The 16,188-nt window shown below is 38.1% G+C and overlaps 1 protein-coding gene and 1 pseudogene across 2 annotated transcripts; one reads left to right on the plus strand and one right to left on the minus strand.

Annotated features, from left to right (window-relative positions):
- The first annotated feature begins 453 nt into the window (after positions 1 to 453).
- On the plus strand, positions 454 to 7,509 carry LOC122075499. 2 transcript variants are annotated; one of them, XM_042640549.1, is made up of 6 exons: positions 454 to 593; positions 687 to 987; positions 1,496 to 1,599; positions 5,144 to 5,257; positions 5,955 to 6,038; positions 7,286 to 7,509. In XM_042640549.1, exons 2-6 carry the CDS (start codon positions 711 to 713, stop codon positions 7,340 to 7,342), a joined length of 636 nt encoding a protein of 211 aa, XP_042496483.1. In that variant the 5' UTR covers positions 454 to 593; positions 687 to 710; the 3' UTR covers positions 7,343 to 7,509. The 2 variants fall into 2 exon arrangements, with proteins under 2 accessions (XP_042496483.1, XP_042496482.1); XM_042640548.1 differs by having other exon boundaries at positions 559 to 987.
- Positions 7,510 to 8,534: 1,025 nt separating this feature from the next.
- On the minus strand, positions 8,535 to 9,399 carry LOC122075498 (annotated as a pseudogene).
- Between the last annotated feature and the right edge of the window lie 6,789 nt (positions 9,400 to 16,188).

Raw genomic sequence — 16,188 nt, forward strand, 5'->3', positions numbered from 1 at the left:
AATCCTCACTTAACAATGACTGATGATAGGGAGTGCAAGCATAATTTGATATTATACAATAATGTCTCTCTAATTGTGACATTCTTTAGGGGGTGGTGATATAAATTACCCTTGTATTGTTTGTATAAATCGGGAATATTGGATCGGAATTGGTTGCATGGATGGTTGGGTCCAAGTCATCCCGAGTTATCGACTGTATTTGTAGGACCATTTAAAAAGTGGGATCGAAATTCCTGTCCCATGGCCGATTCTGATTCAGATCGGCTAGAATCCGTCATGAATAGGCTAAAGTCGGTCAATTTCTACCCTAACCCTAAAAATGTAGTAAAAATTGGCTGCTCCGGGAATCGACATCCAATTCGACGGATACGATCCCGAGTTTTAAAACCCTGTGTAGGAATCACGAAGATTGTCTAAATATCCATGGGACCCATTATAAGGGCGAGATCTCAGCCATACGTGTGAGGCACGCGCATCTAAAAGCGTGTGTTATGTCAGTAATGCTACTACGGCGGTTGCAGTTTCCTATGTATTTATCTCTCGTTCTTTCTTTTCTGATATGGCGGTTTGTGAAGTGAGAGAGAGAAGCGAAGGTTGAAGAACTACCTGAGACTTCAAACTTTCAAGAGGTTCACTCCATTGTTGTCCATTAATAACTATATATTTTTTTAATTTTTAACGCCCAGACATTGTCGGAAAAGAGATCGGTGATGATGGCCTGCCGGACTGTCTTCCGCTCCGTTTTCTTGACGGAACGGCCCCCGTTTCATCCAAACTGCAGCTCAGCGGCTTCTTCTTCTTCATCGTTTGCAATTTCCTGTGCACCTTTAGCTCCGATGTTAAGTTGCAGAGTTAGGTCTGGGGTCCGAGGTTTTCATAGAGGACGAAGAGTTCAAGTGAACTGCTCTAGTGGCGAAACCCCTTCGTCCTCTTATTGGCAAGACGATCAAGGTCCTCCGCAGGAAGCTGTCCTCAAAGCCATTTCAGGTTAGAGTTTCGTCCTGCTCTTTGCATTTTAACTTTTACCCTTATTCTTTTCCCTCTATATTAGCTGTGAACCTGTATCTTTTGTATATGACACGTCCCTAGGGTTCCATCATTTGTTTTCCTGAACTTGCTTGTTGTTTCGCCAATGGATTTTGTTAATTTTTTTGTTTGGCTAATTTAACTGTAATTCGAGCAGGAGCTCACCAAGGTCCAAGGATTTTTAGGAAAAAAAAAGAAAAAGAAAAAAAAGAAAGATGTTGCGGAAATTATTGGTCTCATGCCATTTAAGTTAATAGGATATAATTATATGATTAAGGTCCAACGAAAGCCATGTTGTCTTTGGTGGTTCCATATCCTTTTAGGTTATTGTCTTATTGGAATTTTGAGTCTCCCTGCTTCCTTTTTAACTCACTTACCCCCCTCTTTCCTTGGGATGGAAAATGTTTTATTCATCGTGGTTTGATTAATTGCTAACGTGTTTACTTAAAATTCATATTTTTGGATTCAGAAGTTTCAAAGACAGAAGGAAGGGTGGGACAAACCACAAATGTTGTTATCGGAGGTACTGTGACCGATGATTCTACGAATGAATGGCTTGATCTGGATCAGAAGGTTAGGTGTTAACCTTCAACCCCATACTACTCAACATTCCTACCCTTTGGTATTTATATATTGCGTGTGGTCTTAAAATGTTTATCTATGACTTCTCTATGCTTAAAATGAAATTTCACTATCAGACAAGTTATACTAGTTACATTATGTAATCCTATGTCTACACATTTCAAATTGGAATAACTACTTCTCTGTGAGCTTGATGCCCAGACTATGTTTGGTTTTCAATAACTTAAGAGGTAGACAGTTCTTAGTGGTTGAAGGTTTGTTTTCCAACATTTCCCTTTTTTCTGCAATGAACCAGTGACAAAGTGAACTCCAGTAGCATCTCTTCAAGAGCTTTAGGTGGTTCCAATTTAGAGTTACCTTCACCTCATTTCTGTTTCTTGTTGTTACTGAATCTCTCAATAGGCTAATGTGAAGGTGAGAGTAAGGTGGGGTGATGGGAGGTTTCTTTGTAGGAAAGGTAATGCAGTCAAGGATCAGAATTAGTGTCCAACCATACTCTCTCTCTCTCTCTAATGGAAAGAACATGATAAGCGGATTTTATAGTGAATATTCCATTTTTTTTTGGGGGAGGGGGTGGGGATTAGCTAGATCCACTAGGTAAGATAATTTATTACAAGATAAGAAGGTCTAAAGTTTATTTTACATTCATTAGTTTCAAGTTTAAAAATATTTACTTAATCCCCAAAGTTAGTTATTGTTCATGAGACCCAAGAAAAAGTAAAAGCAAACTTCTTAAAATAACCCCAACCTAGTCTTACTGTGCATAATTGCTGAGGTGGAATCAGATTAGTTGCGTCTTGAAAACCAACGTGATCCACGTTATTCTTTTTGTTTCCAGTTCTCTTGATCACTGCATTCCAAGCTTAAAGTACAATGGAATTTTATAATCTGAACCCAATATGGGAACTTTCTTAGCAAACTTTGGGTCGAAAAGGTACAATGGCCTTTTCTCTCTCACCCTGTATGCACACCTAAAGTAGTCCTCAAGCTTAATTTCAACTGGACCTACCAAAAATCTAACATCCCTGCAAACCTTAGTGAGATATTCCTTGGCCCACTTCTCCAAAGCAGCCCAATTCTCCAAACACCCTTCCAATAGCACTGGCTTATTCGGTTCTTCAAAATTCAGTATAAATTCCTCAATCGATATTCCTCTCCTCCTCTCAATGTTATCCCTCTCAAGCCACTCTTGTTTCATTTCAAGGCTCGCACAGAGCCGACTCTGGAAAAGATAATCAGAATAGAAGTCTCTAACTTTCAAATCAGAGGAACCATCATTCAACACAGGAAAAGAAGGGTAGAAAGCAGAAATGTATGTAGACTTACAAGACCCACTCATTAAAAAAAAAAAAAAACTCTCATTTAAGATGTTCCAGAACAAGGTTCCTCCAAAGAGGTTCATGGTTGCAGAAAACATAAACCGATTTGCTTACTGTAGCTAAAACACCCAAATGAGAGCCACCCAGAAACCCTAGAATATCAAGGACGAGTTCATCACTGAGGATTCGGAGATTACCAAGGTCTGTATTCCTGGAGTTATTGGTGGATGGACTTGAGAAGAGATTTCCTAATGGTTGGACCCATGATTATGCGAAGGAGCAGAGTCAGACACTTGCAAATTGGAGTTGGAAACAAAAAGAACGTGGATCACGTTGGTTTTCAAGACGCAACTAATGTGATTCCACCTCAGCAGTTATACACGGTAAATAAGGTTGGGGCTATTTTAGGAAGTTTGTTTTTACTTTTTCTTAGGTCCCATGAACAATAACTAACTTTGGGGATTAAGTAAATAGCTTTAAACTTGAAACTAATGAATGTAAAATAAATTTTAGACCTTCTTCTTTTATAATAAATTATCTTATCTAGTGGATCTAGGTGATTTCCCTTTTTTTTTTTTGTCTTCCTTTTTTTGGTGAAAAAAAGAATCTTCCATTGCCTTCTGGTAAGATGGATGAAATAAAGTTCTAGCAAAATTTAGTTGGTTATAATACCAATAAGACTCATGGAGAGATAGTAGCCTATCAATCAGAGTGCACTGTAGATGGAGGATGGCTCTCGCGGCCACCCAACCTTTAAAGTGCTAGTCCCCACTCTCTCTCCCCTACCTTCCCATGCCTCTCACTCTCCTTATACGCTTAGTTACTTACTTGACGCGAGCCATGTGCTCTACCTCTCCTTCCGGTCCTCTCATGGGGGACCAACCCCCTACGGATATGATAGGGCCATAGGGGAATGGCTTTATAAAGTGAATATGGATTACCGTAGTTGCTGGCTCTATATATATAGGGATAACAACTATAAGCTGACTCTCACATGCCCTGCATTTTCCCCATCCCATTTCTCAATTTTTCCATTAGAGTATGTTGGATACTAATTCTGATCCTTTACTTTCTATTTTGGAACTTCTAGTGTATCTCATAATTTAGCCATTAACAGTGGCTAGAATTTTGAAGTGTTGACCCCACCCCCCAAGTTTCCTACCCTCGATGGGACTGGTTCCTCCATTATAGCAGTTAAATTTCTATTTCTAGATCTTCATGTTTTCTGAGTTTTAACGTCTATCCTGTCTGGCCGACAGTAGTTATTGTTCTGCATTTGTTTTCCTATGACTGGGTGTTATGTCAGTTGTTGTTCCAGACCTGTGGCTGTCCTGTACACTAAAGACTGTTAGTTGTTTGCTGTTTGGGTTTGTTATCTACTGTCCTGTTCGCTGGGTTAAGTTATATAACCTACTGTTTTTACGGTACCTGGTCCTGTTATAGGTTAGGCTTCTAGTGATCTAGTCCTACATTAGGGTTGCCCCTTGTAATCTTGCTAATCTCTTGGACGGCTGGTGTCTGAAGCTTTAAGCCCTTGTGAACTGGGCATTTGGAAAGTAATCACCTTCGCTCTATTTTGTGCAATATGGCCATATGGGAGGAGCATAGTAGGGAAATTTTCAAGGATATGTGTCACTTAGTGGATTAAGTTATGAAGAAAGCTGGGGGTCATCTTTGTTCTGGTTCTATAACTTGAGAGGCTTCATAGGGATACGTTACTGAAATAGTTCGTGAAATTTTTTTAAGGACAAAGTTTTCCTGCACCAGTGGCTGACTGAGGAGATGGCTCAGATGTGAACCCCCTCCCTCCCCCTCTTTATTCTGGGGTCACGAGGCCATGCGGTGAATGGGAATCCATTTACCGTGGCCTCAGGAAAATTCTGTCCTTTTTTGAATGCTTCCTTTGAATCATAAGGCTTTTATCCCTGTTGACCTATTTAACTCATCCCGTAACTTACTTTTTTGGGCAAGTCATGGTTAATTAGTAAACAAAACATTTCGTGCTCCAATTGTTCATTGGTAGCAAAGATGAAATCATATTTTGTTTTCTTGTGAAATTTTTGAGGTATGGAAAATATGTTGTTGAAGTGAAGAAATTAGAAATATAGCTCGACATATATGACATATAGAGATCAGAATTAGTGTTCAACACTTTCATAATCAAACCACTGTATGTATAATTTCTTCAGCTAATATGTTGTTATTATACTTAACAGGTAAACTCATACCCAACAGTTAGAGGGTTTACTGCTATTGGAACTGGAGGTGATGATTTTGTGCAAGCTATGGTCATTGCTGTTGAATCCATACTTCAACAAACAATTCCCGAGGTACATGTTATGTGCAAAAGCAGTTTCTTGGTGAAGTTGTCTCAGATATTCATTAATAATTCTAAAGGTGAAAGGATGATTAAATTTTAGCGGAGAATTTTGTGCAAGTCATTTGAGGTTAAGATGTTGATGAATATTCTGTGGCAGCTGTATGTTTTCCTTGGCTGATTGTAAGCTTCTTTCTGGGGGCAAAACTGCACCAGATCATATATTGTTTAAAGGTAGAAGTAATGGATGTATTCAGTATGTGTAAGGAAATAAATGTATTCAATATTTGTTTTCTTCAAAGGGCTTTACCCAGTATTATTGATTGATTGCTAACTTGTTTAAGCTTGTGGAGAAGATTAGGATTTGTCTTTTGTGGAAGTAAGATTAATTCTGTATTTTTATGTTGGCAACTTGAAAAGCAGTCTTGCCTGTAGAGGAAGCTGGCTTGATAAGTTTATCATGTTACATAGTGGAACTTCTTTGCCACTACTGGCCGCAATCTTTGAGACATCTGGCAATTAATTATTTGATAGTGGGAAGTGCCGAAGTGTGTTTTTTCCACACTCTCTCTCTATTGTCCTCTGTTTTTTTCTCTTCTGAAAGTTAATATGTATACTCGTGGGGGAATTGATGTATTGTCTGCATCTGGACTCTATTGATTTAGTTGAATATCTTTTAATTTAACATTGGTTTCTTTGTCATGCAACAGGGCCGTGTGAGGCAGAAATTTTCTTCAAGGGGCAAGTATGTGTCTGTAAACATTGGACCTGTTAAAGTTGTCTCTAGTGAGCAGGTCTCTCTCTCTCTCTCTCTCTCTCTCTCTTACGCACACGCACACTCCCACCCAGCCACACACACCCTTCATGGGTTCCTTTGGTGAAAAACAAGATAGGGCTGCAATTCCAAACTTACACTGATTGATCTAATTCCACATTAATTCAGGTGAAAGTGATAAGCATCATGTATAATTCATGATTTTACCTTCCAGATCCGATTATTGAGATCATAGAAAGTTGAAACTATCTCCAAAATCGATGCCAAATGAGCTGGCAAGAGCAAGTGTTATCATGGTATCTCACATAGCATGAGGAAAACAGAATCTTTATAATTAGATGGCTTTTTAAGATAATTGTGTTTTCCAGTAGGCTCATTTTGGATATTGAGAACTGAAACTTTAATTTAAGGGAAGACCTTGCAATAATTCCTACTGCAATTAGTAATCCCCATGTTTCCTTTTTTTGGTCAATGGTAATTCCCATGCTTCCTTTTTTTTCTTTATTTTTTGGGTCAATGGTAGTTCCTATGTATCGTCTCTATTGAAACTCAGCATTGATAAAACCCAAAACAGGGAAGGGGATTTGGTTCATGAATTCTTGTTGGCAGTGTGCCGTGATATCTCGGTTCAAGAGGTTGTACATGTTTAGCTATTTAGATACACTTAGGTATAGTATCTAATAATTACACAAATAAAATGGTGATGTGGACTGTAAGTTATGTTTGATTTAGCACCATATGTTACGAGTGGAAATTAAAAAGTGTTTAATCATCTATCTAAATTAGACCTTGTTTTTTTTTATCAAAATAACAACACCTTGGCTTAGCTGATGAAGGAGAAAAGGTAAGGGATGGGGTTATTGTTGGTTTGAGGATTTTTAACCTCATTTGGTTTGGGTTTGTTTAACCTGGTTCTAGTTCAGGTTGGGTTCAGGGGACCTCTACATTTAATTAAGATTTGTTGTTTTCCAGATAAGAGTTTTCTAGGAATATACCAGGAAAAGAGAGGCTGTTGGATCTCTGATCATTTTCCAAAAACTCTGGTGTAAATGCATGAAAATAAATATGCATAGATAATATTAGTGATTCAATACACTTGATTTAAGTATTTTGTTTTCAACATAATAACTCTTTTAGTGACAAGTTAGGTTGTTAAAAGTTATCATGTAGCACAAGGAAACCCTAAATTCTGTGTATATGATGGACCTCCATGAATGTGTACCTGTTTTTCTTGACTAACCAAGTGTTGGTACTGTGTTTTTCCAGGTCCAAGCTGTATACAATGCCATGAGGAGAGATGTCCGGATGAAATATTTTTTGTAAGATGGTGCTATGTTCTTATATTATTTGTATAGAAAGCAAATGAACTAGGGTGGTAGTGAATACCCTTTCTATCTCGGTCGATTTTCGTCTTCTAATATATTTGTATTGAACATTCAGATATCTCGTTCCTTTAATAGTAGGCAATGTCATGGTCTAAATTTAATCTATCTGACATACTTCTCTCAAAAAAGGGAAAAATCTGAGCCTAATCACATCTAAGCCCCTTCTTTGTGATTGTTGCTACTTGCTATCTGCAGGGGATGAAATTTGCATCCCACTATTGTCTCTTCCAGCATTAAAGCTTGTTTAGGTTGCCTCTTGGATATGTAATGAAGTTTGATCGTTTACCCTTATATGTGCACGGGGATGAAAAAGACAGACGGTTGTCTCAGGAGCTTAGAATCAAATATCGGTCCAGACTCCAGACTCAGCTGCACACAGGCCATTTGATCAGTATGGCTCAGTTTGTTTCCTGGTAAAAGCAATTAAAAAGGAAAATGTTAAAAATATCTACTTTTTTTCCTCTTTTGGCTACTAGCACGAGCTTGATTCAGAAAGAACAAGCTAGCAGGTTTTCAATTTCTCTTCATCAGTACTTTAATTCCATGTGCTGCTTTTCCCATTCAAGAATGAACAAACACCTTAGAATCACTCTCTAGCAATGTTCTAAACCAAATTCACTGCTAAACCAAATACACCTGCTGCAGCTCCACTTCTGCCACTCTTACTTAAGGTCTTCTACTTCCCCATCCCTTCCCTTGCACCACACCCACCCACCCCACCCCACACCCCCTGAAAAAAAAAAAAAAGAAGCTTGTTGCTTATATCCACTACCAAACAGGTGCACTTTTAGCATTCTTTCCTGACTCTGTTAACTATTATGCATTTTGAAACCCCTGAGCTGGATTTTTTGAAGGATTTAGTGTTTTCATCCTGCATGCTGCACAAGGATGTAGATGGAAGTTTCTTGCCTGCTAACTAGTCATCTTGATCTAATTTTGAGTACCTCATGAACATTTACAGTGACAAAAACCGGTGGTGTCTGCTGCATGTAAATTGATTCTTTCAGTTGTTAGATAGTGTTTGGCTATTGTACGGTGCAAACAAATCAGTAAACAGAGTTTTTGTGGCTACATCATGAGAACATGGTTGTACTTTTTTCTGTACACCATGAGAATGACAGAGAGAGAGGTTACTGGATTCGAACTGTTGAATTGGAGCAAAAAACTAGTGGAGTTCAAGTTGCCCTTGATGCTAAAATGCCACAGCTTCCCTTTTGTTGAGACCAGGTTCTCATCACAGAGGAACTCCCAGGAAAACCACTTCTTAATCGTCCGATCTACATCATGTACCAGAACATCTGTCAAATTCCCGACCCTTGCCAACATGCTAGCTGTGTAGATTGCAGCCATCCTCCCAGGAGCCTCTGGCCCATCTCCTAATGGTCCATCGATCATGACCACATCCCACTTGCGCTCATATATTTCCCTTGGTAGCTTTGTGAATGCCAGTTTGCAGGTTGAGGCCTCGAGTGGCCTTGGTTGAGGTGCACAAGTAGGGTCTGCCCTTGCCTGTTTGAGAAGCTTGTATGCTTCTTCTGCAGCAGTGTGATGCTCAACTTTGTATATGCGAGTGCCTTTAGAATTTGTTGAGAAAGCCCTGATCTTTTCTGGGTTGTCTTCAAGAAAGACAGTAGTTCCACCATCATTAATCGAGGAGAGGAGGAAGAATTGGTGGTGGAACCCAAATATTAGGAGGTTGCAGGGAGCTCTAAAGGATACAATTTTAGTTAGGAGTTGGGAGTTCTTTTGCTGCAAGGATGACAGCAGCAGTGGCGGAAGGGAGATCCGTGCATATTGACGATGAAGAAGAGCATTTGTTAAGGGGAAATACAGGTAAAGCAAGATTTGGTGGAGAGGTAGATGTACTAGTAGTGATAAGGAGCCTGAGTAATGTGATGAACGAGAGGATGAAGAAGAGGATGAGAATCGGCTTTATTGTGCTGATCCTCATGCTTCTGAGTCCCTTATCATTCTCCTCTTTTATTTTTCTCGCTATTATGGGATAGTAGGAGCAGTTGTCACCTAGGTAGATTAGAAAAGTTTTATAATCTATTTTAAATTGTTTAAATTACTCACAATACCGAAGACATGAGAAATGAATAATCACAGAAAAAACTAAAAAAATGGTTGCAAAAGTCAATAACGTGAGTAACGTGAGGCAAATATTTTTTGCTTTCTAGGTTTTGGTTGCTGCATCTGTTCTCCGTAAAATTAAAAACAAGTCAAGAAATAAAATCAAGATAAAATCCTTTCTAGGAGAAAAAGACACTTAGTGGTTAACAAAGCCCAAGCCCAAGCCCCAACGAGAACCCTAGAGTTGGATTGAAGTGTCTGATTCTGAGTTCTTATTTTTATAGATTAAAAGATTTAAGATGTTGAATCAGTGAACTGTAAATAAAGGACGAGATGATGCACATTCTTTGTTCTTTTTCTCTATTCATCCAATTCTCTTTTGCCCAATCTTCATTTTCTATTGTGATCAATTATTAGTTGTGGATCTTGTAATTTCATGGCTCGTCTTTATTAGATGGAATAGACCCCAACAAAGGAGAGGATCAAATTGGAATTAGGAACCTTCCTACTGCGACGAGGAAAGTAAGTGGGTGAGAAGTGTGAGATTGCAGCACTGCCCAGAGAAGATCAATTTACGGGTTAAAATGGGCAGAATAAAGTTCCACTGAGTTTGCAGTTTCATGGCCGCCATCATTTTTATCAGATTCAATGTACTCATAAAAGGGAGGAATCATTTCACTCATTTGGAAACCCAAAAACGAAGGCGTCAACTGCTCAAGGAACTCAAAAACGCTCCGTAAGCATCGCGGCTCTGGTAAAAACTTGAAAGGTTCGACTCTCACTCTCTCTCTCTCTCTCTCTCTCTCTCTCTCTCCCCCCCCCCCGTGTGTTCTTCCTCATCTCCGTCTTCTCCGGTATCAAAATTTTCCTCTTTCCCGCAATCATACATATTTAGCCCACTCCATCCCCGGTGAAAGAGAGAGAGAGAGAGAGAGTGACGCAGAGGGGATATGTTTTGAAAGGGAGTCGGAGACGGAGAAGAAGGGAAAAAGTGGAAGAAGAAGAAGAAAGAGATCGTGGAGTGATGATATTGATTAGGTTTTGTAAGACAATGGCTATAAACAGTTGAGATCTTGTATTTTTCATCTATCAGTCTACAATTGCTAGCATTCCCAATTCTTGAGTGACTCGATAGCATTCCTTTCTTTTACCTATATATATGTTCCTCATTTGGAGCGACATTTATCTGTCAAATGGTGGAATAAATTTCACATTTCATTATTGACTTGTTCCTGTTTTGTGCCTAAACAATGCATTGATGCCGATCTGCCCCTTGGTCCTTCTTCTTCAACGGTAGCCCATACGCCTTTTTATAACATGTTTCAAGCTGTTCGGCGTCATCTTCTGTATTTATCGGATGAGCAGATCCAAGAACACATCCTCATCGTAATGGGGTTTAATTTTCAATCCGCTGACCCTGCCTCATCCTCATCTTCCTCGTCAACTCTTTCTCCTTCGGATGATGGCAGTCAATGCGCTCAACGGCCTGAATTTTAAGGCCTTATGTTTAAAAAAAAAATAAAGAAAAAAAAAACTTGGGAGGGTACAAGAGGTATCACTGCACTATGACCCAGTGCCATGATAATCAGACACGCTATTGTGATTCTTGCCAGGTGTCAAGCATCTACACCTAGTGCCACTCTAGTCAGACTGACGTCTTGGCATGTATCATGCAGCACTATAAGCGTATTATAGTGAGTGTCACAGGTGGACACTTTAATAATTCACCTCATTAAGACTCTTCTGGAAAATAGTGATCCTCCCACGTGGGATGCCAGAGAATCTTTTCGTGGCTTAATTCTAGTCACACACCTGGACTACGAACAAAATAACTTTCAGCTGAAGCCTATCAGTTTTTGACACATACCCCACACCATCTCTCAACCATAGTTTGTTGCAGTTTGGTGTCTGCCCTCTATAAAAGGAGAACTCCTCATCCTTAGATGACACAACGAAATATACAAAGAAATATAGATATAGATAAGCTTGGAGTGTCATGTATTTTGTGAGTTTGTGAGTGTTTTGTAAACATTTTTGAGTGTTGTGCTATCTATAACTGTTCATGTTTAAACTTGTAAATTGAAGTTTCTTATGTAAGTTTGTCTTCCTTATTTTTGATTTCGTGTATTATGTTTGTTATTAGAAAGTTAAAAGAAGAGCTCGTTTTACTAGATAATTTAATAGATATTTCTTATGCTTATATAGAATTTTATATTCATTTATTTCCTGAAAATCTAAGCCACTTCTCTGTATTTCATCAGTTAGAAAACCTAGAATTATCCAGACTTTGTTATAAGAAAAGACATATCCTCAGCCTGATAGCTTCTCTCGCTGCTTAAATCTGAAAATCTGACATTCCTTTGATTCTGGTTGTAAATGGTATCAAAGCCAAGTTAGAACATGTGCCAAAGTCGTAAGGACCATTAAGTTGGTAGTGTTTCACCCGTTGTAGTATAGATCTATACCCAAGTCATGGTGACCTAAACCTAAGTCATACTCAGTCGTGTTGCCGCAGATAGGCATTTGAAGGTGAAATAATATTGATAGTAGGCAGGATTGATAGTAGGATATATTGACTAGAAACCCTTATTGACTCGAACCTCTATAGCATGGCTTCATACTTTCGCTTCAACTCAAGGAGATCATCATCTTCTGAAGCTAGCACCTCTGGAAGGACTAATGAATTATTCCACAATTCTGAAGAAGTGGTTTTTCATAATCTTAAAGTTGCTATAAATAATTATATCATTCTTAAAATACCTGAATCCGAGGTATATCATAAAGGTATTTTCGCATTTCATAGTGACTATGTAATTAAGACATGTGAAAACACTCATACTCTTGCTTTTGATCAAGAGCAAATTCAACTCTTGACTAGCTCCCAAATTCAGAGGCATAGAGAGCGTGGATTTAAGTTCATCCACATCGGCCTTGTACAGGTCGCGTTGAAACCCTTAACTCTTCCAGGGTTAAATAGTGTAGTCTTTGTTGCCATTAGAGATGCGAGAATGAATAATTTTAATAAATCTCTAATGGGTCTTGTTGAGACCAGCCTCTGTGAATGATCCGTCTATTTTCAAAGTAGACCAAATTTACCCATGTCCCTCATAGATCTAAATATATTAAATGGTGTTGTTATTACCTTAAGGACTTTTGGATATGATATTCTTCCAGGAACTCAGAATATGGCAGTAATTTATTGTATCTATTACAAGGCAATGACCACATGTGCATCAAATGCTAAGGTTCTAGATCCAAAGGGTCAAACCATCTGTTTTCAAGCTAATTCTGAATGATCTTAAGTTTTTGTGCCTCAATGTATCAGATGGTCAGAAGTTAATCTTCCTAACTCTTGGACCTTAACCTCTATAGCTCAACCTCAGCCACCTATGAGAACCTCTCCATCATGTATCACTCAGCTTCCTTTTGGTGATGTTAAAATTACTTTCGATCGTAGATCTAATGATTCAAGAAGATCTACTTCTTCTATACTTTCTTCTTCTTCTGAATATCCTGTGTTTCACGCACCTTCTCGTGCTTCTACCTCTAGAGTTCAGAATGAGAATTTTGATGAAATTATAAACCTTCAGGGTACCAATCGTACACCTTTTCAGGTTAATCAACCTGTTTATGGTCCTCTGCAAAGAGAAGAATCTCAGGCTCAATTCTAGCCTCCTCTTGCTCCTATTAATAGGAAAACTGGGTCTTCTTCTCAAACCCCTTCTGATATGCAAGCCCCTTCATGGATCATGATGCTTCATGTCATAGAAGAACTCAAATTCCAAATTAATAAGAAATTCCTAATTCAGGAATACAGATTTGCCAAGAACGAAGGAAAAAGAAAACTTTTGGAAGAACATTATCCTTCTGATTTTGAGCGGCAGAAACTTCATAAAAAATGGGTTTCTCATATGGAAACTCATCAAATAAATCTTCCCTTCTTTCCGGGGTTAAAACTTTATCTTTTTAATAAATCCTCTAACCCTCATCAGGTTAGTGAGATCAAGAAGGTAACGACCACTTATATTTCTAAAAAAGGAACATGAATTGAATATATTCATCCTCCATTTCAAGCCTTAAAAATAGGTAGTAATAAGATGGTTGTTCCTCTTAAAACTTTAAGCCATACTTCTTCTCCTCTGACTGAATTTCATCTTAGTCAAGTTGTTGAACAAAATAACTTTACTAATCTATGTCTTTAGTCTATTGGAAACCAAATTGATCACATTGAAACGATAGTAGACTCATTGAAAGCTTCTACTCCGTCTTCTTCTCATGCTAAAATTGAGCATATTTGCCCAACTTTTGCTTCTCAACCTAGAAGCAAGCCAAAAGAATCTGCTTCTCAACCAAGAAACAACCAGTCTGTCTTATTTAAACCTCCTCCAACCTTGGATATCCCAAAGAAGAAAATTGAGAAAACTAAGTCTAACATTCTTGATGAGATTGTTACCCGACTCCAAAAGATCCAAGTATCTAAAGGGAAATTAGAAGACAACCAGACCCTAACTCTTTCTCTTGCCGAACCTTTTGATTCTAAAATAGAAATGGCAGAGAGAGAATTCCAGTCTATGCTACCTCAACAGGTAGCAGTTCCTGAGTCTCTTCCTCAGCTTAATCAAGTTATGAGGAAAGCTCGAAAAGTTATGCCTACTGCTCCAATAAACTATTATTACCCTCGACCTTCTCCTGTCAACCTTCAATTTGAAGTAGAAGGAGAACCTGTCAATTTCCTGATTTATGGTAATACTATCTTTGAGTGGAATATTGATGGTTTATCTGAATATCAAATCAACAATCTTTTGAAACAGATGCTTATGTATGCTACAACGGCAAAATTAAATCATTCATCTGATTCTGACGTTGCTAAAATGATAACGATCGGATTTTTTGGCCAACTATGTGGTTGGTGGGATTTTTATCTGTTTGAAGAAGTTAGACATTAAATTATAAATGTTGTGACCCGTATTCTGTAACAGCTTACTGAACAACTAGCTGATGATAATTTTACCCAGTGAACTATTTATGTCGACCAAGAAGATGCGGTTAATACTTTGGTCTACACTATAACTCTTCATTTTGTTGGACCAGCTGAAATTCTAGCTGATCGAACAAGAGAACAACTTATGAATCTTCTTTGTCCTGCACTATCTCATTATATATGGTATAGAGACGTATTTTTTGCTAAAGTCTTTTCTAGAGAGGACTGTAACAATTCCATATGGAAAGAAAAGTTCATATCTGGTCTACCTCCTTTATTTGCTCAAAAAGTAAGGTATAGACTTAAAGTAAAGCATAATGGCACTATTCCCTTCGAGCAATACACCTATGGGGAATTAGCTGCTGAAATATGCAATGAAGGTCTTCAATTCTGCACAGACCTAAAACTCAAAAAACAACTATCTAAAGAGAGACAAAATGGATTTAGAGAACTTGAAGATTTCTATGAACAATTTGGATTTGAAAAGGTTCGTCTTCCAGGTTCCAAGAAAACCCATAGGAAACTCTCTAAGTTTTCCTCTAAGTCTTCCAAGCCTAAATACCAGGCCAAACACTATAAAGCTAAGCGCTTCTTCAAGAAACACTTTTTAAAATCTCGTTCTCAAAACACTTTTCCTAATAAATTTCCTATTTGTTATAAATGTGGAAAAGTAGGATATTATAAGAATAACTGTCAAACTAAAGCTAGAATCAATGCTTTAGAAATTGATGACTCTCAGAAGCAAAATCTTGAAAAGGTCTTGCTATACAACTCCTCTGACCTTGAGCTAGACTCCAAGTCTAACTCAGATCAAGAAATTGCTCAACTTGAGTTCGATAGTGATTCTTCTGAGTCTAAATCTCAGACTCTCATTTGTAGTTGTGATCCTTATCAGGCTATGCTAAAGGAAAATGGTTTGATGGTTCTTTCTTCTGAAGAATCATTTCTTTTAAAAACCATTGACCAAATCTCTGATCCTACCACTAAGGCCCAACTCCTACAGGAGTATATCACCTTAGTAAATAATACTACTAGGCCTAGCCCAGTTCCTTAAAAACCTGCGATTCAAGATTATAATTTTAAAACTATAATCAATCGGGTTAAAGCTACTTCTCACACCCGAGAACCTACACTTCAGGAACTTCGTAAGGACCTCAATGAAGTTAAAATTGAAGTTCGAGATCTTAAACAAAGAATTCAAATCCTTGAACTTTATAATACACAACAGGTTATTGAGTAAGATTCTGATAAAGAAGCTTCCTTCAAGGATCTACTAGCAACTCAAAATATAGTAGCTAGTACATCTACGACTCCTGTTGCAGTTTCTTCTGATGACTCTCAAATCCTAACTATCCAACATGTTCAAACTCATTGATGGCTTGTGATGATTGACATCGTTGTTAATCATGAGTTTAGCCCAAAAACTATTGCCTTAATTGATTCAGATGCAGATATAAATTACATTAATGAAGGACTTGTACCTTCTAAATACTTTGAGAAGACCACTCAAAAATTGGTTACTGCTGAAGGCTATAGAATGCAGGTTGAATATAAACTCTCGTCTACTTCTATCTATAATAATGGACACTGCTTGAAGACTCCTTTTATAATGGTAAAAGGACTCTCTCAATTTGTATTTCTTGGCACTCCATTTCTATCACAGCTGTATCCATTACAAATTGACACAGTCGGTCTTCACTCGGTGATTCAAACTCACCCTATCACCTTTC

Source organism: Macadamia integrifolia, chromosome 4 (assembly GCF_013358625.1).
Source record: "Macadamia integrifolia cultivar HAES 741 chromosome 4, SCU_Mint_v3, whole genome shotgun sequence".
Lineage (NCBI taxonomy): Eukaryota > Viridiplantae > Streptophyta > Magnoliopsida > Proteales > Proteaceae > Macadamia > Macadamia integrifolia.

What these genes read in the sequence shown, in the direction of transcription:
- LOC122075499 (XM_042640549.1), top strand. Translation starts at nt 711, where the DNA reads ATGATGGCCTGCCGGACTGTCTTCCGCTCCGTTTTCTTGACGGAACGG. An exon ending in TTCAACAAACAATTCCCGAG is followed by an intron (nt 5,258 to 5,954) that starts GTACATGTTATG and finishes GTCATGCAACAG; the next exon opens with GGCCGTGTGAGGCAGAAATT. An exon ending in AAGTTGTCTCTAGTGAGCAG is followed by an intron (nt 6,039 to 7,285) that starts GTCTCTCTCTCT and finishes GTGTTTTTCCAG; the next exon opens with GTCCAAGCTGTATACAATGC.